Here is a 26499-nt window from a genome sequence, read left to right as displayed (position 1 = left end):
ATGAAAATAGCATAGCATTGATGTGAGCAGCTATTCCTTGTGGGGCATAGAGATAAAGTATAAACAACTTGGTTGGTTGGTAGAGTATTCCTTGTTTGGAACTGTATTAGGAGGGTTGCAAAAACAATTAACATTTATTAAGAGTTTACTGTGGGAGTTCCCGTCATGGCTCAGTGGTTAACGAACCCAACTAGCATCCATGAGGACTCCGGTTCCATCCCTGGCCTCGCTCAGTGGGTTAAGGATCTGGCATTGCCCTGAGCTGTGGGGTAGGTCGCAGACATGGCTTGGATTCCGCGTGGCTGTGGCTCTGGTGTAGGCCAGAAGCAACAGCTCCGATTCAACCCCTAGCCTGGGAACCTCCATGTGCCTCAGGTGTGGCCCTAAAAAAAGACAAAAGACAAAAAAAAAAAAAAAAGGATCGGGCGTTGCCACGGGCTGTGGTGTAGGTCGCAGACGCAGCTCGGATCCTGCATTGCCATGACTGTGGTGTAGACCGGCGGCTACAGCTCTGATTCGACCCCTAGCCTGGGAACCTCCATATGCCCACAGGTGCGGCCCTTAAAAAAAAGACAAAAGAGTTTACTGTGAACTTGACCCACAGCAAAGCACTTTATATGTACATTTTGTTCAAGCCTAACAATTTTGTGGGCTGGATACTATTATTATTATTACCACTTTTCTGATGAGGACTTCCAGGGGTTAAGGGATTTGCCTCTAATCCCACATCTAGTAATGAGAAAGCCAAGACTTGGACCAAGGGAATCGAACTGGCACCCATTATATTATTCTTGTTCTTCTTTTCTACTGACTGGCTTTGATGTCCCTCTAAATTTCCCCCATCAACTTCAGCTCAAGCAGAAAAGTCAGAGCAAAATGGTAGATTGATACCAGTTTTTTTTTCATATGGATTCTTCAGTAGATGCCAAAGTGTAGGAAGCATGAACATTTTAGTGGAAAATTTCCTTCGTTTGTTCTCCAAGTGATGGTTTTTAAATTTATTTTCTTTTTTAGTTCCTAGTGTTGTCAAAAATATTCGTGTTTCTCCCAATGGGGCGACAGATAGCCTGACCGTGAACTGGACTCCTGGTGGGGGTGATGTTGATTCTTACACGGTGTCCGCATTCAGGCAGAGTCAAACAGTTGAGTCTCAAACCATCCCCAAGCATGTCTCTGAGCACACGTTCCACAGACTGGAGGCCGGGGAACAGTACCAGATTTTGATCGCCTCTGTCAGCGGGTCCCTGAAGAACCAGATGAGGTGTTCGGGCGGACAGGTGAGCATCCACCTGGAGAGGAGCCAAGTAGTTCTCCACGATGGGACAGTGGGTGGGCCTGGCCATTCACAAATGGAGAATATCCAAATTCAAACTCACCTAAATTTATGCAGTTCAGTGTGGTTTCAAGAGCCTTTCTCATATTTTTTCTTTGCATTTTTCTTTTCTAACAGATATTCAAAACAAACGAAAGGTATTTAGAAACCAAACTATGTGAATAGATTTTTATACTTGCTAAGGGATAGTAAAATAGCTGACTTGTCTAATTATGTATTTTCAGAATGTTTCCTTTCTCAAAATTCTTTAAAGAAAAATACACCTATGCCATCTATTCATTTGTGATGAATTAATAATGTAGATGTTTATTTATGTTAATACCACTATTAATATAGTACTTTCAAAACAAAGATAAGCTCTAAGCACCACTAAAATGCCAGGCATTTAAATGATCTCTAGGAGGAGTTCCCTTTGTGGCTCAGCGGTTAACAAACCCAACTAGGATCCATGAGGCTCTAGGTTTGATCCCTGGCCTCGTTCAGTGGGTTAAGGATCTGGCAATACCGTGAGCTGTGCTGTAGGCCAGCAGGTGTAACTCTGATTCAACCCCTAGCCTGGGAACTTCCATATGCCTTGGGTTCCACACTAAAAAGCCAAAAAAAAAAAAAAAAAAAGATCTCTAGGAGTTCCACCGTGGCCTAGACGTTAAGAATCCAGTATTGCTACTGCTTTGGTACAGGTTTGATCCTGGCCTGAGAACTTCTGTATGCTGCATGCACATCCCAAAAAATATCTAGCCACACTACAAAGCAGAGAGCATTATCTTCATCTTACAGATGAAGAAAGTAAGGCTCAGAAAGTTTATGAAACATTATCAAGGATACATGTAATAAAACGTAGAGCTGTAATTCAAATCTAAGTCTGTCTGACTCCAAACCACATGCTCTCTCTACTGTGACACAGTACATACTAGATGTCTTTCATCTTCATGAAGTTGTAGGGCCTGGGCTTCTGTACTGTGTCCTCCTCTGTCTCTATTTCATATATGTATATGTCCAACCATTATGTTGGAAAATGGGAATTCATCGTCAAGATAGAGCTTGTAAACAAAGAAGCTTACAATCTAGGCAAGGAGACAGAGAAGTAAAAAGGCAGTTACAGTATAACACGATAAGTGCCAAAATAGAAGTAATCTCAAGATAGTATAGGAGCAAACAAAAGAATCAAGGAAGGCTTCCAGGAGGAGGTAACATTTTAAGAGACATTAAGAAATCATCTTGGTAGAGTATATGCTGATCATGTTAATCTGATTCCAGCAGAAAAGCAAAGATCTGGAGGGGAGCGAAAGCATGTAAGGACTGAAATGAGGAGCTACACATTATGTAATATGCTAGAATAAAGATGTGAGTTGTGTGGCCAAGAGAATAGATGGACCAGATTGTGAAGGGCCTTGTAGCTCTGATAAAGTGTTTAGAATTAGGAGAGCCAGAGTTCCCATTGTGGCTCAGCGGAAACAAATCTGACTAGTATCCATGAGGATGGAGGTTCGATCCCTGGACTCTCTCAGTGTGTTAAGGATCCAGCATGGCCATGAGCTGTGGTGTTGGTCACAGTGGCAGCTCAGATATTGCATTGCTGTGGCTGTGGCGTAGGCTGGTAGCTACAGCTCCGATTGGACCCCTAGCCTGGGAACCTCCATAGTCTGAGGGTGCGGCCCTAAAAAGACAAAAAAAAAAAAAAAAAGAATTAGGAGAGCCAGTGAAAGGCCATCAGCATGGCATGCTGGGAATCTGCCGGATGCTGTGTGCAGTTTGAAACAGTCGGAAATGAGGAAGCAAGGACTCTGGTCCAGAGAGCTGCGGTGATGTAGGTGAGTGATGACAGTGTCCCAGGCTAAGGGCAGGAGAGAGGAAGGAAAGGGAGAGACCCAAGAGATGTAAGATTTAGGAGAGGGAAATGACAAATCATATGTTTGATTTTGTAGCAGGATGAGGGTAGCAAGCCAAGTTTCTGACTTGGACCAAGGACAATGAGGAGATGATAGGAGGGAGGTGAGGAGTTCAGTTTGGTCATCTTGAGAGTCAGGGGTCTGGGGAACATCCAGAGAGGGATGTCATTTGCAAAAACAGAAGAGAGATTCCAACTGAGAGTTTAAATGTGGGAGTCACCACTACGTGGGCAACAATTCAAACCATGGAGTGGATGAGATCCCTTAAGGATGTTATGTAGCATGAGAAAAAATATAAGCCTAGGATTCTTATTAGCCAGTAAAACTATCTGGCATTTCCCATCAGGAACCACAGTACAAACGCTGTTCAGTGCTACTGTGTAAGGTAAGGCTTGAAGCTTTGACTTGAGTTAATCTTGAGAATGAAACTAAACAAGAGACAATTCAGTCATCCAAATTGTATTCACTGAATGTAAATTTGTTCAGCATTCTTCTACTTTCTGCATATTTATCAGTAGCTTTCTCACTAATTTTTCTGCTTGTTTGACCTCAAGATCCTGTCTAAGTCAGAGTAAAAAAAACGAGAAACAAAAAACCATAGAGACTGTAAGCAGTTGTACAGATAATTTAGGCCAGGCCATTTTCTCCTAAGAGCACACAGGGAGTGTCAGTGCAGCCATGAGGCTGCATCTTCCATTTGCAGTTGATTTAGGAAAGTTTTTCTCAATTGACTACTTTATTCTAAGTGGTGGGACCTCTTCTTTCTTTGCAGTCCCAGCATCCGTCCAGGGAATAATGGCAGACAATGCATACAGCAGTCATTCCCTAATAGTAAGCTGGCAAAAAGCTGTTGGCGTGGTGGAAAGATACGATATCCTGCTTCTAAGTGAAAATGGAATCCTCCTGAGTAACATATCAGAGGCGGCCACCACCAAGCAGCACAAATTTGAAGACCTAATACCAGGAAAGAAGTACAAGATACAGATCCTAACGGTCAGCGGAGGCCTCTTCAGCAAGGAAGCCCAAACTGAAGGCCGAACAGGTAATTCTCACTGCTTACTGTTTTGTGCAGGATAGCTTGCTATTCCTTAAGAACGGTAGGGCCAAAGAGATGACCCAACATTGGGAGATGATCTGTATTCACTGACACAGTGGGAATGTTCACCATCATTTACTGCTTCCCTCCGTTGACCTATTCACACAGCCTTCAGCCCACCACGCCCCCATTCAGATTTTTCATCAAAACTAGCTCTATTACTTTCTTATCCTTACTATAATAAATTGCCACCACCTTTGCCGCTTAAAACAACACAAATTTGTTATCTGGCCATCAGAATCTGAAGTAGGTCTTGTGGGGCTAAAAATCAAGGTGTCAGGTAACCACGGGGCTGTGTTTCTTCTAGTGACTTTATGGGGAGAATCCTTTCCTTGCCCTTTGCAGCTTCGAGAGACCACTCACATTCCTCAGCTCATGGCCTCCTTGTCCATTAGCACATCACCTTCTCTGCTCTCCTGCCTCCCTCTTCCATCTTTTAAGGATTCTTTTGACTACACTGGCCACCATCCGGACAATGCAGGATCCTCTTCCCATTTCAGGATCCTGAACTTAATCATTTCCTGCAAAGTCCCTTTTGCCACCTTAGGTAACATATTCGCAGGTTCTGGGGATTGGGACCTGGACATCCTTGGGGTCCATTATTTACGCAACTACACTAGTCTAACTGGATATTTATGTATAAAGTCCCTGGATCAGAAAGGGATTCAATGTTGATAGGGACATCATGATAAAGTAGGCATGCTTCTTGTCCTGGAAGAGGTGACTGACTAGCAGAGGGACAGATACATGGACAAATCATAACGACAGCACACTGTGATAAGGATTGTATGAGACAGAAGAATGTCCACCATCTACGGGAGCATGGAGTCAGGTGGAACGGGGAAGTCTTTCTGAAAGTGACACTTTGATACCATCATGAAGGATGAAGCAGTTCTCCACCTGGAGAGAAGGTAGGACTTCTGGTGCAGAGAGATGACCTTGTGCAGAGACAGGCAGGGGTGAGAAGAGCAGTGAGATTTTGTGGTGGCTGATGTGTATGTTACGTGGTGGAAATGTGAAGCTGGAAAGGCAGGTGGGGGCCGGATTAGAGTACTTGGCATACCTTCCTCAGGACTTTGTTTCACCTTGTAAAATAAATAAAAGGAGACAAATTTTTTCAGCCGGAGAGTGGATGTTATATAACAAAAAATTATGCCTTAAAAAAAAAATCAGGAGTTCCCTGGTGCCCAGTCCGGCGTTGTCACTCACTGTGGCTCGGGTTCAGTCCCTGGCCTGGGAACTTCCACATGTGGTGGGCATGGCCAAAAACAAATACATAAATAATTAAATAAATCAGATGACAATGGGGGGTAGGTTGAATGCAGAAGAGACCAGAGATGGGGAGACCATCTCATTAAGGCACTTGTTCTTGAGCACCTACTGTATGCCAGGCACTGTTCTAAATGTTGGATACATAGAAATGAATAAAACAAACCCTCGTTCTCATGAAAGTCAATAAACAAAATAAAGAAGTAAAAAATGTAGTAATTAAGTAAAAGAAAGAAGTAAAAAAATGGTCATAAATGCTGAGGAGAAAATTAAAGCAGGCACATGGGTTAGAAAATGTTGGAAGCTTACAGTTTAGATAAAACAGTCCTAAAAGGTCTCGTTGAAAAGGTGATATTTGAGTAAAATCTGAAAGCAGTGAGAAAGAAGATTGTGTAGTTACTTGGGGAAGAGTATCCCCAAACAGAGCAAATGGCAAGAGATAGACTCTAAAGCAGGAGCATGTCAGGCCTGTTGGAGGAGCAGTAATGAGGCCACTGCAGCTGGAGCACAGTGAGTGACGACAAAGTAGGGGGAGGTGATCAGGGAGGCAGCTGGGGTCCTAAGAGGATGGTGGTTACAGAAAGGATAAGGGTCAAAAGTGAAAATGCAGGGGCATTGAGGAAGAACAGTGGACACAGGAGTTCCCATCATGGCTCAGTGGTAATGGACCCAACTAGTATCCATGAGGACGCAGGTTCAATCCCTGGCCTCACTCAGTGGGCTAAAGATCCAGTGTTGCCATGAACTGTGGTGTAGGTCACAGACATGGCTGGGATCCTGTGTTGCTGTGGCTGTGGCCCAGGCTGGCAGCTGCAGCTCTACTTCGACCCTTAGTCTGGGAACTTCCATATGCTGCAGGCATGGCCCTAAAAAGCCAAAAAAGAAGAATAGTAAAGAATAGTAGATACAGTCAAGAAATATTCCTGCATTAGGTAGGATGGCACTTGGTGGCTGGGTGGAATATCGAAGGAGAAAAAGAAGAAGATTCTAGAGCTTCTACCTGGGGCATCTGGTAGAAGATGACTCTACTAAGTGAGATAAGGGAACTAAGAGGAGAGAGTGTCAAGGAGAAAGAATCAGGGCTCTGTTCTGCCTTGAGTTGGAGATGTCTAAATGACTGACAGAGAGGTGATCAATAGTTCTTTGAAAATTTGGGCCCGAGCCCTGAAAAGTCAGCTGGAGGTAAAGATTTGGACAAAAATTTTACTGAAATCCATGTTTTAGTCTGTTCAGGATGCTATAACAAAATATACCAGAAACTGGGTGGCTTAAACAACAAATAGTTCTGGAGGCTGCAAGTCCAAAGTCCAGGCTCCGGCAGATGTGGGATCTTGTGAGGGCCCATTTCTGATTCACAGATGGTACCTTCTCACTTCGTCCTCACATGGTGGAAGGATGAGACGTCTGGGGTCTCTTTTATAAGGGCGCTCATCCCGTTCATGAGGTCTCCACCCTTGCGACCTAAGTATTTCCCATGGGCCACATCCCCCAATACCAGTACTCTGGCCCTGAGGTTTCAACCTATGAATTTCGGCGTGACGCAAACATTCAGACCATAGCAATCCATAAAATGAATGAGACCCATTGCTTGGCTAATGTGATAGCATATAAAGCAAAGGATGAAACCATGGGGGTTACCAAGTTTTAAGAGTGTGGCATGAGAGAGAAAAAGCAAAAGAGCCTGAGAAAGTGGAGTGGAGAATCCAGGAGAGACCAAGACAGTGCCCTGTTTTGTTCCCACGGGCATCCTAAGACTTGGATGGAATCAGGCAGCATCAGTGCCAACAGTTTGGAAGCAGGTCATTTTGGGAGGCACTTGATCACCTTCACCTTGCCAACAGGTAGCACAGGAGGCCAAAAGGGTTGCAAAATCCTAATGTAAACCTTTTTTTTTTTTTTTTGGTTTTGGCTTTTCTTTTTGCTTCTCTTTCCCACATCCCTGATTCTAATTTTCTCTTTCTGCCTGATTTTCCCTTCTTTCTTACCTACTCTCTCCTCTTCACTGCTCTTCCCTCTAATAGCCATTTCTTAGCTGTCAGAGGGCACTCAGAGATAGTTTTTCGATCTCTGATCTAGCTCTCAGTATTAGTCACATAGGTCCGATTAACTTTATTTCATATTGAAAAAATGTCCTTGAAAATAACTTTCCATCTGTGGTGGGTTTTGTTGTTGTTGTTCTCTTGTGGTTTTGTTTTTTTAAAATTACTGGTTCCAGCATCAGTAATTCACAATATTCAGATTTCTTTGCTTTTGGGTCTCCGTGAAGTCAGTACTTTACCAAGGCAGGGGCCGTGTATTTGGGGCTGCTTATTGGAGGGGGGCCATCCAGATGTCAATCCCAGGCTATGTCAGGGACATCAGACTCAGTCTCACTCTCTTGCTCCTCGGCTTTTCCAGTCCCTGCAGCTGTCACCAATCTGAGGATCACAGAGAACTCCACCGGACACCTGTCCTTCAGCTGGACGCCCTCCAAAGGGGAGTTCAAAGGGTACAACATCTTTCTGTACAACCCGGATGGAACTCTTCAGGAGAGAGCACAAATTGACCCCAAAGTCCAAAGCTTCTCTTTCCAGAACTTGCTTCAAGGTCGAATGTACAAAATGGTGATTGTAACTTGCAGCGAGGAGCTGTCTAATGAGTCCCTCATGTTCGGCAGAACAGGTAAGGCCTGGACCCAAGCACTAATGAGGGAGGGACACCTCCCGCGTTTTTCCTCCATTTGTCCTTAGTTTCCTATTCTACCCAGGGCTTTATATGAAATGTGTGACCCTAAATCAAACCTTTGATTATATATCAGAACAGTGTTTGCACTGTTCTGTTCAATTGCCTCCCTGTGTTTACTTCATAGAATTGCGTGAAGAAATGAATCTGGGAGTTCCCATCGTGACTCAGTGGTAGTGAACCCATCTAGTATCTGTGAGGACTTAGGTTCAATCCCTGGCCTCGCTCAATGGATTAAAGATCCGGCATTGCTGTGACCTGTGGTGTAGGTTGCAGACGTGGCTTGGATCCCACATTGCTATGGCTGTGGTATAGGGTGGCAGCTGCAGCTCCAAATTGACCCCTAGCCTGGGAACTTCCATATGGCTCAGGTTCAGCCCTAAAAAAGAAAAAAAAAATCTGGCTCCTCTACTTTCCAGCAACCTGCTACAAGAGGGTGGCAACCCATTGGACCTTGACTCAACTGTGCCTTTCAGCTCTCTACAAGAAACAGATGGAGTAGAGGGACCAAATGGGACCAGCAAGCAATGACTGCTGTGAATCAGAAATGAACACAAGAGTTCTAGGAAAATGCAAGCGAGCAAAACATCCTGGGCCACAAATAAGAAGCTGAATTTAGTCTTTCTCATTTTTCTATTCAATTTTTGTTGTCAGTTGACAAGAGTTATTGAGTGTTCTTGTGTGCCAGGCACAGGGCTCACTGTGACACTAGCCAGACACATGAGGCCCCTGACCTCCCAGGGCTTCATGTTAGCAGAGAGGAAGAAGGGGCGGGACAGCAGATTCTTTTCTTTTCTTTTTTTTTTTTGCCTTTTGGCTTTTTCGGGTCACACCTGTGGCATATGGAGGTTCCCAGGCTAGGGGTGGAATTGGAGCTGTAGCCACAGGCCTACACCACAGGCATAATAACTCGGGATCCAAGCCATGTCTGCAACCTACACCACGGCTTGCGGCAACACTGGATCCTTAACCCACTGAGCGAGGCCAGGGATTGAACCCACGTCCTCATGGATGCTAGTAGGGTTCGTTAACCACTGAACCATGACAGGAGCTCTGGGACAGCAGATTCTAAAGGGAGATGATGTTTGGAATGCCTGAAATCCCCTGAAGCAAGTAAACAGTATGTTGTGACAGAGAGTGACTTGGCAAGACAAAAATCTGCTTTAAACAGAGAAAGCTATTCAGGCCAAGACCTAAAGATGCTGGGAGCCAGGCAGAGAGCCCATTCTGGGCTCCCTACAAATGTTTTCAGATTGTTTTCCGAAGGAATGAAAAAGAGCAGTGGATAAGCCTAAACCATGAGTGGAATTGCTGGGATGTCACCATTTCCAGAGCCACCTGCCTTCTGCACATCTTCCCTTACCTGCTCATTGATGTTTCAAGTTCTTCCAACAAAGGACAACATCTCTCCAAAGAGTCACACACCTTCCATAACCCCCAGGACAGGTGCCAGTGTGACTAATTTATACTATGGTACAAATGACTGTTAACACTCATTTTTCCAAGTGAGGTTCCATCAATATAGATCTGAGGGAAGAAAGTGCTGAGAGAGAAGACGGAGAATCAGAAAGACAGAGAAAAAGAGGCCTAGAGAGAGATGTCAGAGAATGTTGGCCACGCGTGAGAAGGGCCAGACTGGAAGGGGCTGGAACTTTTTATAAACACTTTCAGGGCTTTTTAGAAGCTAAGGTAAAAATGATTTTTGTCGAGTCTTTTTTTTTTCTCTCTTTTTTTTTTTAGGGCCACACGTGCAGCATATGGAAGTTCCCAGGCTGGGCATCCAATTGGAGATGCAGCTGTTGGCCTTCGGCACAGCCACAGCAACTCGGGATCTAAGCCACATCTGCAACCTACAGTGCAGCTCATGGCAACACTGGATCCTTAACTCACTGAGCAAAGCCAGGATTGAACCCACATTCTCATGGATACTAGTTGGGTTCATTACCACTGAGCCATGATGGAAACTCCGATTGGACTAGTTTTTGTTTTTTTGTTTGTTTGTTTGTTTTTGTCTTTTTGCCATTTCTTAGACCGCTCCCGTGGCATATGGAGGTTCCCAGGCTAGGGGTCCAATCAGAGCTGTAGCCGTCAGCCTACACCAGAGCCACAGCAACGCGAGATCCAAGCTGTGTCTGTGACCTACACCACAGCTCACAGCAACGCCGGATCCTTAACCCACTGAGCAAGGGCAGGGATCGAACCCGCAACCTCTTGGTTCCTAGTTGGATTCGTTAACCACTGCGCCACTACGGGAACTCCTGGACTAGTCTTGATTAGTCATTTCTGAAAAATTCACTTTCTATGTTTATCAGAGGACATTTGGCCAGCATATAGAAGACACTACCAGTTTTGTTTTGTTTTATTCTAATTTAGACCATATCTCTAGACCACATGCCCTTAAACACAAGTGACCTGAAAGAGAGACAAAGTCTGACGGTACAATAGGTCTGCTCACTATTATATGCCCAGCACAGCTCATGTTTTCACCTGTGAGCCAAAATGTCTTTGTTTCTGTCTTTTTTGTTTTTAGTGAAGGTTTTCCCTCTGTTTAAGTTCCAGCCTCTGTGAGCAACCTCAAAGGATCCAATCGAAACATGACAGACAGTCTCTGGTTCAGCTGGAGTCCAGCCTCTGGGGATTTTGACTTTTATGAGCTGATTCTTTATAACCCCAATGGTACAAAGAAGGAAAACTGGAAAGACAAGAACCTGACGGAGTGGCGTTTCCATGGCCTCATTCCCGGAAGGAAATACACGCTGTGTGTGGTAACTCACAGTGGAGATCTCAGCAACAAGGTCCTGGGGGAGAGCAGAACAGGTAAGAAGCCCTGTTGCCAATGGCCAAGGGTTGGTGGGAAGCAGCCTCCAAAGGTGCACTTTAATTACGGTTTTTCTTCCTGAGAAATAAAATCAATAATTCTGTGCTATGGACTAGCCCCTGACCTTGGGAAGGCCCTATGGTAAAGTAGAAAAAGGAGACAGGGGAGTTCCCATAATGACTAAGTGGTTAACGAATCCAACTAGGAACCATGAAGTTGCAGGTTCGATCCTTGGACTTGCTCACTCAGTGGGTTAAGGATCTGGTGTTGCCATGAGCTGTGGCGTAGGCCGCAGACATGGCTCAGATCTGACATTGCTGTGGCTCTGGCATAGGCCAGTGACACAGCTCTGATTAGACCCCTAGCCTGGGAACCTCCACATGCCCCGGGTGAGGCTCTAGAAAAGACAGAAAGACAAAAAAATAAAAAAAATTAAAAAAAAAAAGGAAAAGGAAAAGAAAGAAAGAAAGAAAAAGAAGACAGACTTTGGGTAAAAAGATCTAGGTCCTTAGCTCTGCCACTTACCTATGTGAAGCTGGGCGTGGCACAAGCACTTCTAAGCCTCAGCTTTTGTAGCCATAAAATGGGGAGCATCATCATCATTACGTTCCTCTGAGCAGTGCTTTCTTAATTTTCTTATTTCTTGGGCACACACAGATAACATTAATATCTATATGCTACCATGGAATCAATGAACAAGGCTATCTGTAATTAGATGGAAGTGTCTATGGACTCTAGCCTTCACAACCCAAAACCTGATGGACTAAATACATTCTCATGGAGTTCCTGTTGTGGCTCAATGAATTAAGAACCTTGAGGATGCGGGTTCAATTCCTGGTCTCACTCCGTGGGTTAAGGATCTGGTGTTGCCTTGGCTGAGGCACAGGCTTGTAACTGCAGCTCCAATTCCACTCCTAGCCAGGGAGTGGCCCTCCTAGGCAGGTGTGGCCCTAAATGAAAAATAAATGAATATCAAGTTAAATACCTTTTCACACTTGTAACCTGTGTAGGGCACACTCATGCTCCATACCACCCTTATAAAAAAGTTCTGGTTATGGAAATTAAAGAAAATGTATATAAAACACCTGAGGACAAACTATTACATTTTGAATGAATAAGGAATGAAGTCCTACAGTACAGCACAGGGAACTATTTCCAGTCTCTTGGGATAGACTACAATGAAAGATAATATAAGAAAGGGAATGTATGACTGGCTCACTTTGCTGTAAAGCAGAAATTGGCACATTGCAAATCAACTATACTTTTTTTTTGTCTTTTTGCCATTTCTTGAGCCTCTCCTGCGGCATATGGAGGTTCCCAGGCTAGGGGTCTAATCGGAGCTGTACCTGCCGGCCTACACCACAGCCATAGCAGTGCGGGATCCGAGCCGCGTCTGCAACCTACACCACAGCTCATGGCAACGCCAGATCCTTAACCCACTGAGCGAGGCCAGGGATCGAACCCGCAACTTCATGGTTCCTAGTCAGATTCGTTAACCACTGAGCCATGACGGGAACTCCAAATCAACTATACTTTTAAAAATGATTTAAAAAGACACTTGAGGACAGTGTCTTACACATGCTAAGCACTATATAAATGGAAGCTCCGTTATTATATTATTGCATTAACTCTTCCTAAGTACATTAAAAGTACATCTGATGTCACTCAGCTGTCTTATCTGTATATCTCATGCAGAGAAGCGATTATGTATTTTTCACTTTCTCCTACATACAGCCCCGAGTCCTCCCAGTCTTATGTCATTTGCCGATGTTGCAAATACATCCTTGGCCATCACCTGGAAGGGGCCGCCAGACTGGACAGACTACGATGACTTTGAGCTGCAGTGGTTCCCTAGAGATGCCATCACAGTCTTCAACCCCTACAACAACAGAAAATCAGAAGGACGCATCGTGTATGGTCTTCGTCCAGGAAGATCCTATCAATTCAGTGTCAAGACTGTCAGTGGTGATTCCTGGAAAACTTACAGCAAACCAGTTTTTGGATCTGTGAGGACAAGTATGATATGTTTTGCTACTCTTGGTTCTCGGATGATGGGGGAAGGAAGTATGTATTGAGACATCTTCTTCCAATGGGGCTTGGTATAAATCCACATTTTTACCTAGAGATCGGTTAGGTTTGAATTCAGGCAGATGTTCTATATAGATTTGTTCATTTATTCAATTTTAGCAATAGTGGACAATAAAGAACTAATCTCTGCCCTCGTGGAGCTTTCAATTGAGTGGGAGGTATTATCATTAAAAAGACATTTAGGATGTGATGAAGGAAAGTATTTGCGCTAGAGAAACACATGGCAAAGGCATCTGACATAATATAAGGGAGTTTCCTAGGAGAAGAACCATCCACATGAAGATCTAAGGAAGGAGTAAGACTCACCGGTGGAGACAGGGAAAGAAGTAAGGAGTATTCCTGGTAGAGAGAATAAAATATTCCAAAACCAGACAGAAGGCAGGAATAGAAAGGAGTTTTAGTTGGCTGGAGGATAAAAGGTGAGGATTAGGAGAATCAGATCATAAAATGTTGGGAGGCATGGTTATGACGTTGAACCTCAATCCACTGAAGCCACTGCAGGATTTGCAGCTGGATTATCATAATCAAATTTACACTTTAGGAAGTCACTCTGGGTGCAATGCAGAGAATTGATCAAAAGGGGCAAACTAGAAGCAGAGGAATCGGTTAGGACATATTGCTGTAAACCCTGAAGATGAAAATACTTCAATGATAAAACAGATATCTATTTCTTCCCCAAGGCATTTTGGGATAAATACCACAAACCTCAAAGAAACAGAAGTTTTTGATGTAGGAACCTCAATCCAAATATTTATTTCTCAGTAATACCCAATAAATGTAGATTCTAAGATCAGATCAGAGAGTTATGATTATTAATAAAATATGAAGTTGAATATTAGAAATTTAAGCCAGTAGCTGTTTTTTTTTAGTGTATATATGTGTGTGTGTGTGTGTGTACACATATGCTTTTTATCACAGTTGACTTAAAATGTTCTGTCAAATTTTGCGCCAAACATTAAAGCTGTAACGGTTGTAACTTGTGCTTTATGTTGTATCCAAAGAGCACGCAGGTAGTTGCATGTCAAGAGAAATACGTGAATGGAGTTCCCATTGTGGCTCAGCAGAAACAAATCCGACTAGCATCTATGAGGATGCTGGTTCAATCCCTGGCCTCGATCAATGGGTCAAGATCTGGCATTGCTGTGAGCTGTGGTGTAGGTCGGAGATGCAGCTTGGATCCTGCATTGCTGTGTCTGTGTTGTAGGCCGGCAGCCGAAGCTCCAATTTGACCCTTAGTCTGGAAACTTCCACATGCTGCACATGTGGCCCTAAAAAGAAAAAAGAGAGGGAAAGAGAGAAATAGGTGGAAAAGAACTAAGAGTTTTAGTGTATAGCAAGCTCAGGCAGGATTTTCAGTGGCTTATTGAGGGCTCTGTAATTGAATCACAGGTGCTCAGGTCAAGAGCTCACTTGAGGCCAGGCTGGTCAGATCACATCTGGGGTGTTGTATTTGGCCCCAGATGGTAGAACTTAAAGAGAGGTGTTTACCAAGTGGGGCTTGCCCAAGAGGAGAGCAGCCAGCATGAAGAGGGACTTGGTGCTGAGTTTTATGGGGAATGGCGGGATGAATTTGAGAATTGCATCGCTCAGGACTGTGTTTGGCTATGGGTAACAAAACACCCAGGATAACAGAGGATTAAACAAAACATGAGTTTAGAATACTCATGGGACATCATTCCTGTGCGCTGTGCCCAACAAACATGCACCAGCCGTGATGAACAACTTGAACTGCGCCATCAGCCCCCTTCCCACGCCTCCTAGCCCCACCCTTGGTGCCCAGGTTGGTGATTTTTTTCTGCCTAAACTATGCCTTTCCCAGATCTTGGCAAGGTGTCATCTCTGCCAGAAAGGCTGTGCTAACTCCTGCCCACCATGCACACCAGCATCGGAATGTGGTGTGGTCACTCCCCACAGCATCCTCCTCCCCATTTCTTCTGGTTCATTCTTCTTTCTGCCTTGTTGATGGTTGTTTGGGGTTCATCCCCCTTCCTAGAGATTATGGCCAACGTCTTATTCTCGTCTGTACCATTCACTGTCCCTAGGAGAGCACCTTGTACACAGTAGGCACTCATGTCTTAGTGAATGGAGATGTGACCTGAGTCTTGGAAGGCAGGTGAGATTGAGAGGTGAAAAGGGGGACTGAGAGAAGGGATCGAAGCAGATGTCCACGTTATTCTTTGTGTGAATTATCAGAACTATAGCTTAGGCAGGTTGTCTTAAAAGACTCTCCAAAGTGAAAAGAGGAGATGTCTCTGGGTCTCAGCTCTGACTTGGTTTGAAGGGAGCTCAAACAATCAACAGCCTGGTTCGTGTTTGAAAAGACTCAATTACTGTTTGCCTCAAAAGCCACATCTTTGACTCGATTTTCTTCCTAAATCATCCTCATCTAAACGCTTGTGAGTGAGCTGACATTTGGAGACTTTGCTGTGAAACAGGAATTCACTCAGTGGCCCAGATGCCGAGGGTTGAGAACAAGGACTCCTATAATGAAGTATGTGTCCGGGGGAGATGGGTTGTGCTCCACATCAGAGCCACAGGTGCTGCTCTGGGAGTGAAGAGAGTGGCCTACAGAGTTTGGTGTGAACCTGCACAGTCACGTGGCTCTTTTCCTTTCAAACTGAGTCTTGTACTCGGTTGTGTCACTCACAATGACAAACACGATCTGCTACCTACTGAGTCAGGCATCCTGTCAGGCAGAAGAAAGTGAGTGACCAAGCACAGGGGGATGGAAGAGTTGGGCATATGTGGGGAACCACAGCCGTATCACTGCTTCGGGCAGGGCTTGTGAACGGGAAGGGGCAGGAAGAGGAGGATAGAAGCCAGAGCCCAGGGGGTATGGTGGGTAACAAGTCAGCAATGCCATTTCTTACTTTCCTTATTGTAAGAACCAGCGTTTCAGCAGTGGTAACAAACCCAACTGGTGTCTATGAGGATGTGGGTTCCATCCCTGGCCTGGCTCAGTGGGTTAAGGATCCCACGTTGCCATGAGCTGTGGTGTAGGTCACAGACGTGACTCTGATCTGGCGTTGCTGTGACTGTGGTGTAGGCCGGCATCCATAGCTCCAATTCGACCCCTAGCCTGGGAACTGCCATATGCCTCAGGTGCAGCCCTAAAAGACAAAAACAAAAAACTAGCATTTCTTGAGTAACGACCACACCAGCCCCTGTGCTAGGTGGCTGTGCTTGTTTCACCTCAGTGAATCATTACAATAACCATGTGAAGTAGGTGAATTTCCTCACTTTATAGACGGGGCACGGATATGTGAAGTCACTTGCCCAAGAATGCATGGCTGGTAAGTAGAATTTGAATTCAGGCAGCCCCAAATGCACATTCAGCTTCTAGGCCACTCTGTCCCACCTTCTATCTAACTTCTGTCACTTCACTGCCCACGTGTACATTTGTGTTGCCAGTCATGTTGGCACCTGGTGATTTTTCTAAAGGAACAGTGCTTTTAATTTTCAGTGGGTTTTTTTGTTTTGTTTTGTTTTTTTGTTTTTTCTTTTTTGGCCACACCTGTGGCTACAGAGTTCTGGGGCCAGGGATCAGATCCGAACTGCAATTGTGACCTGTGCCACAGATGGGGCAATGCCGGATCCTTAACCCACTGTGCCAGGCCCGGGACTGAACCTGCATCACAGTGCTCCAGAGACACTTCTGATCCCGTTGGACCACAGCAGGAACTTCAACTTTTAGTGTCTTTCAAAGTGGGGTCTAGTAGGCAGAAATTCCCTTGAAGAACTATGAAAAACAATTCACATGAAGATTGAGAATGATCTATTTAGATCTCTGAGCTAGTTGGAGCCAAAGGAGTTAAAAGGTGTCAAACAGTTGTGAAAAGTGTCCCTTCCTCTCCCTCTCACTCCTTTAGAGCCAGACAAGATTCAAAACCTGCATTGCCGACCTCAGAACTCCACGGCCATCTCCTGTTCCTGGATTCCTCCCGATTCTGACTTTGACGGGTACAGCATTGAGTGCCGGAAGATGGACACTCAAGAAGTTGAGTTCTCCAGAAAGCTGGAGAAAGAAAAATCTCTGCTCAACATCATGATGCTAGTGCCCCATAAGAGGTACCTGGTGTCCATCAAGGTGCAGTCAGCTGGCATGACCAGCGAGGTGGTTGAAGACAGCACCATCACCATGATAGACCGTAAGTATCCCTGGCGGCAGGCACTGAGTGTGCGCCTTTCTCTGTGGTATCTATCACTCCAGTGCACAGAACGTGTGGTTCACTTCCACATTCGTGAGCTTGTTGTCCTTGGGGAAGACCTAAAAGGCTCTGGGAAACAGAAACATTTCCCTGTGTAACGCCTCCTGGCAGTAAACAAGTTAAATGATCTTCAAGTACCTGAACAAGTTAGTATTTAAATACATTTCTTTGCATGCTATAGTTAGAGCCATAATAGAGCTTTTAAGCAATTTGATGCTACAACTTGAGGAAATCCTGCTGAGGAGCTGCCTCCTTCATTATGTTTAATGCGCTGCTGGCAAATCACTTCCTCTTGCCTGCTTCTCCTTCCCTTCAGGAGAGGAGGTTCTCGATTCCAAGCATTAAACACACACACAGTCTGATGTAGGTGTGTGGAGACCTTCATTTCACTGACTGTTTATATGTGAAATTAGAGTCGTGACCCTTCTTGTTTCCTTCCCTACCCTTCTTCCAGGCCCACCTCCTCCACCTCCACATATTCGTGTGAATAAAAAGGATGTGCTGATTAGCAAATCTTCCATCAACTTTACTTTCAACTGCAGCTGGTTCAGCGACACCAATGGAGCTGTGAAATACTTCACAGTGGTGGTGAGAGAGGCTGATGGTAAGTGATCACGAATTAGCGCTACTGAAAGACATAGGATTATGTTCCCAAAAGTCACTATGGGGGCTTCTTCCGTGACAAGTTTTTTTGAAAGTAGAAAACTTAATCTTTATATCATTCCACTCTATCTCTGCTGGATGCAGAGGGATGGAACAAAAAACTTATTCAGAGGCTCTTTCAGCAATGAAGCCTATAACCTGCTGGGTTTAATTATTGCATGAGTGAATAATAATAATAGCAAATACAACAGTAATAACAACAATCATCATTTATTGAGCCCATACTATATACCAGGCACTGGTGGAAGTGCACTGCATGTATTGACATTCAACTTATTTCTTCACCACTCATCCGGTAGTCTGTTTCTTTTTCTTTCTTTTTTTTAGGGCCACACTGCAGCATGTGGAAGTTCCCAGGCTAGGATTTGAATCAGAGCTGCAGCTGCTGGCCTGTGCCACAGCCATAGCAACACCAGATCCAAGTCTTGTCTGGGATTTAGAACACAGCTAATGGCAACGCCGGATCCTTAACCCACTGAGTGGGGCCAGGGATTGAACCAGAGACCTCATGGATACTAGTCGGGTTCGTTACTGCTGAGCCACAATGGGAACTCCATATGTTTCATTCTTTAGTCTACTCAGTTATTCAGTGTTACCTAATCCCTGTGGAACAGGCAAATACCAGGTAATTCTTATAAAAACATTCCATATAACCATCAAATCATGTGCAGGAATGTTGTGTTTGGGGCCACACGTGTGCATATGTGTATTTGCCACTGAGGTCTTGTGTGGTATTTCTCCAGAATAGATGTTTGTGTTTGGAATGATATTAATATATTTTACATGTGTTATATTCTTCAAAATTGTTGAAGGTGCTACACTGGAGTTTCTTAAGCATCCCTGACTAGTTTAACCTATCTGTGGGCAATGCAAAGCTTTAAACCTGACGAATACTGGGGCTAAATAGTATTTTAGTCTCACTATGTGCTCTTACATTTTATTTACTTGCACTAAAACTGGTTATGCGTAATTAATTCAATAATTTCAAGGGTCAATGGTGCATCCCAGATTTCCTCAAAATCCTAATTGGAGATAAATTGGTGAACTGTGGCGAGACTTTAGATTTAAGTAGGCTGCAATGAAGACAGTGTTTTGCTACCTGACTATAAGGCAGTAGCCAAAAAGAAGTCATAACCCAGAATTCAGCCTGATGTTCTCCAGCCTGGTGGGTTTCAAATATTGATGTCCATGGAGATGGGCTCTGCTCCCCTGGTCGTATCAGATAACAATCCATCTCATGTAAATGTTTTTTTAGGTTGCTTTTTCTTTTGTCTTTTCTAGGACCACACCTGCAGCATATGGAAGTTCCCAGGCCCTAGCCTGGTTACATAGAAGCTGTAGTCTTGGCCTATGCCAGAGGCACAACAACACTGGATACAAGCCATGTCTGCAACCTACACCACAGCTCACAGCAACACCAGATCCTTAACCCACTGAACGAGGCCAGGGTTCGAACCTGCAACCTCACTGTTCCTAGTCGGATTCGTTAACCACTGAGCCATGATGGGAACTCCGCATCTCATATAAATCTTATTTGCAGCATATATACTCTTCCTAAAGGCAAGCTTCCCCTTTAACTATTGCCAGCCAAGATAATATTTCTAAGATCCACTTATTTTGAGGAAATTTTATTAAATAGGAGTCCAGGATGCAGTGAACCCCCAAAATACCACTCCTTGAAGTTCACTCTAAATGATATCCAAGAGTTCCCATCATGGCTCAGTGGTAACAAACCTGACTAGTATCCATGAGGACAAGGGTTCAGTCCCTGGCCTTGCTCAGTAGGTTAAGGATCCAGAATTACCGAGAGCTGTGGTGTAGTTCAAAGACGAGGCTCAGATCCCACGTTGCTGTGGCTGTGATGGTTGCTGTGGCTGTGATGTAGGCCAGAAGCTGCAGCTCTGATTGGACCCCTAGCCTGGGGATTCTCATATGCTGTGGGTGCAGCCCTAAGAAGACAAAAATAAAATGATATCCAATCTCTATATTATTTTTGTTCCTAATTATGCTTTCCTCCAGCCAACATCAGAATGAGTTTGCTGTGCCAAAACACACAGCAGGCTGGGTGGACAGGGGGAGAATTCTGGGAAGTGTTCTGCATGAGGGGCCAAGTTGGAGCCAGGATTAAACTACTCAAGATAACAGAGCAGGACACAGAGCAGTTATCAGACTGGGCGTGGCACGGGGAGCGTGTCTGTGGGGCGACTGCTCTGGCCTCAGACTTGATTTCTCTTATCTTTTCCCCATTTCCCAGGTCATAGGGATTTCCTTATTAGCTCAGCTACAGTGGTTGTTGGCAAGGCAGGGAGCTTGTCGAGTGGGTGACTCTCACAATGGGGAGTGTCCAACTTTCTGGAGTTTGGGACATCTTGTCATTTGATGCACGAGCTATCCGCTCCTACGCACAGATTTTTTTTTTTTTTTTTTTGTCTTTTTGCTATTTCTTTGGGCCGCTCCCGAGGCATGTGGAGGTTCCCAGGCTAGGGGTCGAATCGGAGCTGTAGCCGCCAGCCTACACCAGAGCCACAGCAACGCGGGATCCGAGCCACGTCTGCAACCTACACCACAGCTCACGGCAACGCCGGATCATTAACCCACTGAGCAAGGGCAGGGATCGAACCCGCAACCTCATGGTTCCTAGTCGGATTCGTTAACCACTGTGCGCACGACAGGAACTCCTACACACAGATTTTATTTCCTAGAAAAATGATAGTGTGTGTGTGTATGTGTGTGTGTCAGTGTAGATGAGTATGCATATATAAAATTTTGTATATATATGATTTATTTTTTAATCATTTTAGAAAAAAGTGAATTTAATTTCATTGGGAAAATTTCACAGCTTCCTTCAAGATCACAGATTCTGTACTCTTGTGATGACTAAAGATAGTGGGTGAGGAGGTAGCCTCAGAAACCTAGTTAGAAGTCACTGAAGTCACAAGAAAGTCAGTCCTTCACTGACTGAGAGCCCTCCTCCTCCCACCCCCCGTTGTATTATCAGTCCTGCTTCTGTAACTTGCCACGTCTTTAAAACTTATTAAGTGGAATTCCCGTTGTGGCTCAGCGGAAACAAATCTGACTAGCATCCATGAGGATGCAGGTTCAATCCCTGTGGATTAAGAATCTGGCATTGCCGTGGCTGTGGTGTAGGCTGGTGGCTACAGCTCCGATTTGACCCCTAGCCTGGGAACCTCCATATGCCATGGGTGCGGCCCTAAAAAGACAAAAAATAAAATAAAATAAAACTCATTAAGTATTTGTACGCTAGACATTCTTTGTAATGCTTCTCCCTTTCTTCATATACATATAATTATAGTAATAGTATATTTATTAGGCTGTCGAGTAAAAGAAATCTTCTTTAAATAATCGATAATATATCTGTGAGCTCTTACTAATTATAAATATTAATATGACATTTTTTAAAAAAGGAGTTCCCATCGTTGCTCAGTGGTAACGAACCCAACTAGTATCCATGAGGATGCAGGTTCAATCCCTGGCCTTGCTCAGTGGGTTAAGGATCGGGCATTGCTGAGAGCTGTGGTGTAGGTCACAGACATGGGTGGATTCTACATTGCTGTGGCTGTGGCCTAGGTCTGCAGTTGCAGCTCCAATTCAACCCCTAGCCTGGGAACTACCATATGTCTTGGGTGCAGCCCCCCCAAAAAAAAAGCCAAAAAAAAGGAAAATCAGTCCTTCACTGTGGGTTTTCTCCCTCCAGGCAGCGATGAGTTGAAGCCAGAACAACAGCACCCTCTGCCCTCCTACCTGGAATACAGGCACAATGCCTCCATTCGCGTGTATCAGACTGATTATTTTGCCAGCAAATGTGCCGAAAGTCCTGACAGCAACTCGAAGAGTTTTAACATTAAGCTTGGAGCAGAGATGGAGAGCCTGGGTGGAAAATGTGATCCCAATCAGCAAAAATTCTGTGACGGACCGCTGAAGCCACGCACGGCCTACAGGTTAGATGTATTACTGTCATTTTGCTAGAAGGGACGTGCTACATCACTGGGCGCTCAGCTGTCTGGGCATCTGATGCACATGAGCTCCTGTAGATTAATAACCTACGTGATAAGAGTGCTCTGCATTTTACTAAGTAATTTATAAACGTGGTGTTCCTGCCTCCATTCATAGGTGATGTGTAAAGAAGGCCTTCGGCATTGTGCAAAAGCTCCAATTCGTTATGTGAAGAACTGAAGCTTCTTAATAGGTTGTTCTATCTCCTAAAATGTCTCTAGGATGAATCAGACAATTTATTGACTATGTTAACAACTGAGAAAATGTCCAAATAGAAAGACTGAGTTTAGGGAGACTTGAGAAATAAGTTCTATTTTCCACTTGTAGCCAGGACTGGGAGTACACTTATTTATTTACCTTCTAAGGCATAACAAGATGAAAGTGCTCCTTGGTCCAGAGAGAACCCTTGGAGGGCAAGGCCCCTTCATGAATGGAAGTGTCCTTTCCTCCCAGTCACTTGGCAGGAGAAAAGGAGCAGCCCCAGGCAGTCCTACTACAGCCAGGAGGCTCCTTCAGCTGTAGGTACTGGCTCTGCCCTTCATCTACACTGTGCTCCCCAAAAGCAGGTATGAAGCGTACACAGCATCCCAAACCAGGGTCCCCAAGAGATAGAGAACCTAGGCTGCCATCTTGGATATAAGACCACAGGCACCTAAGATTAATACTTCCATAGAGGATGTGCCTTCTCTGTGGGGTGTTGGCAGAGCTGATATCCAGCCATTCATGTTTTCTCCATGGGCCAGAGTCCATTCTGGTTGGTCAGTGCCCAGGTCTTATTTTGAATATCACCCCTGAATCTTGGCAGAAACTTTTCTGCCGGCCCCAAAAGGAGATAGTGATATGGCATCAGGCCTGAGAATATTCCCCTCCCTAGCATCAAAAATGCAGCCTAACTGTTTTCCTAAAAGTGGGGACTCACTTTGGGCAGGCACTCTCTATAGCTACCTTTGCCCAGGACTCACCACAAAACTATCCCCACCTGTTCAAGGTTGGCACCTCCAGAGTAAGCACACACAACCTTAGTGATGTTTGCTTCAAGAAGAGGCCCCATGAGAAGTTCCCATCTTGGATCAGTGGAAATGAATCTGACTAGCATCTATGAGGACACAGGTTCAATCCCTGGCCTCGCTCAGTTAAGGATCCAGCATTGCTATGAGCGTAGTATAGGTTGCAGACGTGGCTTGGATCCCACATTGCTATGACTGGTGGCTACAGCTTCAATTCGACCCCTAGCCTGGGAACCTCCATATACCACAGGTGTGGCTCTGAAAAGACAAAAAAAAAGAAGAGCCTATCTGAAGAAGATGAGATCTCACAGCAGAGAAATAAATACGAAAGATATCAGCACACTGGAATCCTTTAGTTTCTGCGACAATCAAGAGATGCCTCAGCTCCTTGGTTACTTAGGCTCCAGGAAATTTGAGCAAACGTCTCCCAAGGGCTGTTTTTTTCTTCATGAGCTGGAAAGTTGAGGCAGTTTTTGTTTGTTTGTTTGCTGTTTGAGAGAGAGATGACTCACTACTACATTTCTTTTGCTTTTTTTTTTTTTTTTTTTTTTTGTCTTTTTAGAGCCACCCCCACAGCATATGGAGGTTCCCAGGCTAGGGGCTGAATCGGAGCTGTAGCTGCTGACCTACACCACAGCCACAGAAAGGTCAGATCTGAGCCACGACTGTGACCTACACCACAGCTCATGGCACATTACTGCTTTAAAAGAGAGAGAATAAGAAGCAGTTCACAGCTGGACCGGGCCCCCCAGTCTCCCAGCACACTCCTTCCTGTCCATGAAAGCAGCCTAGATCCTAGGGAGAGCTTGAGTTCCAGGGTTGCCACTTTTTAGCCGTGTAACCTTGTAAACGGGCTTTCAGTTCTCTAATCCTCACTTTCCTCCTCGGAGAAACATCACAGGGCTGTAACGAGGCCTCAAGGAAGTGATAAGTCAAACCTAGTCATGTCCCTTCTAGATTAAGGTCTTGCAGTGGTTCCCATTCATTTCCAGGAGCAAGTGAGGATTCCAGGGCAGGGCCCACACAGCCCCCACCCTGCCTTCTACCCACCCGCCAGCCCTGTCTCTCACCATCTGCCCCAAGTACACTCTGCCCATTCATTCTGCCTTTTCCGTGGAGTTCCCTTAAATCTGACACCACTTTCTTACACCTCTGAGTCATCACACCGTCTTTTCTCTTTATTTGGGATGCCCTCCACTCTCCTGTCTGACCAGGGAATTCCCTCACACACTTCAAAAGCCAACTCAACCCACAGCTAGCCCCGCACCTCCCCTGTTAACCCACAGCCAGACAGTTGGGCCCTCAACCCTGTTTCCACAGCACCCTGTCTCTCCATCCCTCTAATCCTCCAGCAACCAGTAGTTTTTAATCCTTTGTTTAATTACCTACTCTTTTCACCAGACCATGAGAGAGCACAGGTCTGATAGGGGAGACAGACATGACACTGGTCACAAAACCATGTGGCAGGCAGCTGGCACCAAAGAGGCGCCATTAAATGTTTATGAACAAACAGGGGGACGAGGAAAAACGCTCTGTGAATAGTTATCGATTCTTATTATGGTTTAATCAACTCATGTCATATTTATTTGTTTTCTAAGACACAGCTTTCTTATATTTGTCTGTATTTGGTTCAGTCCTGTGAAAAGCATGCTGAGCAGATAATGCTTGCTAAGAGCATGGAGAGCTTTGTGCTCAGTGGCCGCCTCCGTGGTAGCTGCTGAACCCAGGCTCCAAGGCAGTCAGAATTCTGCCTGTCTGAGGATGATAATCACTGTGGTGACCCTCAATGCTATCAGGCATCTTTTTTCCAGAGAGACTAGATGGGCAGGAAGGAACGTGGCAAAAGAAAAATTAGGATTGAAAAGAAACGGAAAATGCTGGGTTCAGCTGATGTGCAAGTTTATTATGTCAATCAAGGTATAATGGGTTCCCATTCGTTGTTGAGTTCCTATTATTCAGGTATATGAGTAGCACTGAAAACAGGCGGATCCTGATGGGTGAGAAGCAGTTTGGAGGTTAAGTGATCTGGTTTTCTTTCTATTCTAAATAGAACAGCAATGTGACCACGATCAGGTGGTCAGCTTCTCTTGACCTCATTTTCTTCAAATGAAGAAAGTGGAATGCCATGGTCCGTAGCTTTGTGGTAGAGAATTCTGATGGTGTACACATCTAAAGTTGTAAAACTTACTCTCTGATATCAGTTCATTATAAACATACACAGAAGACATGTCTGTAAAATAGAGGCAGAAATGTGGAAGGACATAAGGGGTGTAGGTACATAAATGCTGTGAAGGTTCAGAAGGCTTCTTGAGAGAGGAGGAGCATTGAAAAATGGGGAAGGATTTGCAACTATGGAGATAGAGGCAAGAGGAGATTCCAGGTGCAGAAATCAGGATGCAGGGGCAGAAATACACAGACTGGAGAGGAGCAGACACTTCAGCTTCAAAGTAGGGGTTATATAGAGGGGTCATGGGAAAAACAAAACCAGGAAGATAGGATGGGACAGGATTCCAAATAGGTGCTAAGTGCTGGGCTGAGAATATGGTTGTGGTGTCCATTTTTGGAAAGGTTTTAAGGGCAGACTTCCTGTTGACCCACGGATTTTAAGCCGAGCCTATAGTAGTAGGTGGTTATCTCCTCCCAGGGTTTCTTAAGGCTTCATTTTGTACTTTGTGTTTACACTGTGACTCCTCAAATGCCAAGGCAGAACCTGGCAAGGTTGTTTTACCCAATGCTTTTATTTTTACTGATGAGAAAACGAAGGCTTCAAGAACTTGAGGAGCCCTTCACCTAATCAGTGACAGTGAGAGCTAGACCTCAGCCCCACTGCTTCCTAGCTCAGGCTCTTTTCTCCATCTTTCCAATACGAGTCACTGTTGTTAAACCAAAGTGGTTTAATCCAGCCAAGAGGAAATAAGAGAAAGAGATCTGGACTAAGAATTAGAAAATACTGAGTCTGACTTTCTTTCGTCAGTTTCTCTATGATCTTCAGTGAGACACAGAATCTCCCCAAGCTTCAGCTTCCAAATCTCTGAAGCTAATACACTTCTTAGATTAGAGAGGTTGGAGATGGTCAGAGAGAATCATGTTTGTGAAAGTTCTTCACACTTACAGAGCACTCTACAAGTGAAAGAAACTCTCTTCGTTGGAAGACTCTTGCTTTGTCCAAAGATACAATACATCAGCAACACACACCAACTCCTCCCTCCCACTTAACATGTGTTGACTGCTTGTTTCCCTTTGGGAACATCTCACAAGCTTTCCATCCACAGTCTGCGTTTCCTGGAAGTACAGCTTTTGACTTGGGAGGTTCCTTTAGGGATGGAAATTATAGGTGCGGTGGATCAGTATCATGTTAATGATATTGAGGAATTATACTTGGGCCCAAGCATG

General features: G+C 44.7%; 1 protein-coding gene across 1 annotated transcript in view; it reads left to right on the top strand.

The window, feature by feature from the left end:
* PTPRB (protein tyrosine phosphatase receptor type B) overlaps positions 1-26499 on the top strand; it is a 126008-nt gene that overhangs the window by 72360 nt on the left and 27149 nt on the right. Inside the window, 9 exon segments of the mRNA XM_047787197.1 lie at positions 1015-1254; positions 1257-1277; positions 3995-4264; positions 7985-8248; positions 10862-11125; positions 12861-13142; positions 17084-17362; positions 17877-18026; positions 21801-22044. Coding sequence (XP_047643153.1) covers positions 1015-1254; positions 1257-1277; positions 3995-4264; positions 7985-8248; positions 10862-11125; positions 12861-13142; positions 17084-17362; positions 17877-18026; positions 21801-22044 — 2014 coding nt within the window.

The sequence above is a fragment of the Phacochoerus africanus genome, chromosome 7 (assembly GCF_016906955.1).
Source record: "Phacochoerus africanus isolate WHEZ1 chromosome 7, ROS_Pafr_v1, whole genome shotgun sequence".
Classification (NCBI taxonomy): Eukaryota; Metazoa; Chordata; class Mammalia; order Artiodactyla; family Suidae; genus Phacochoerus; species Phacochoerus africanus.
Note: the sequence above shows the minus strand (reverse complement) of the source record. Positions and strands in the feature narration are given on the sequence as shown.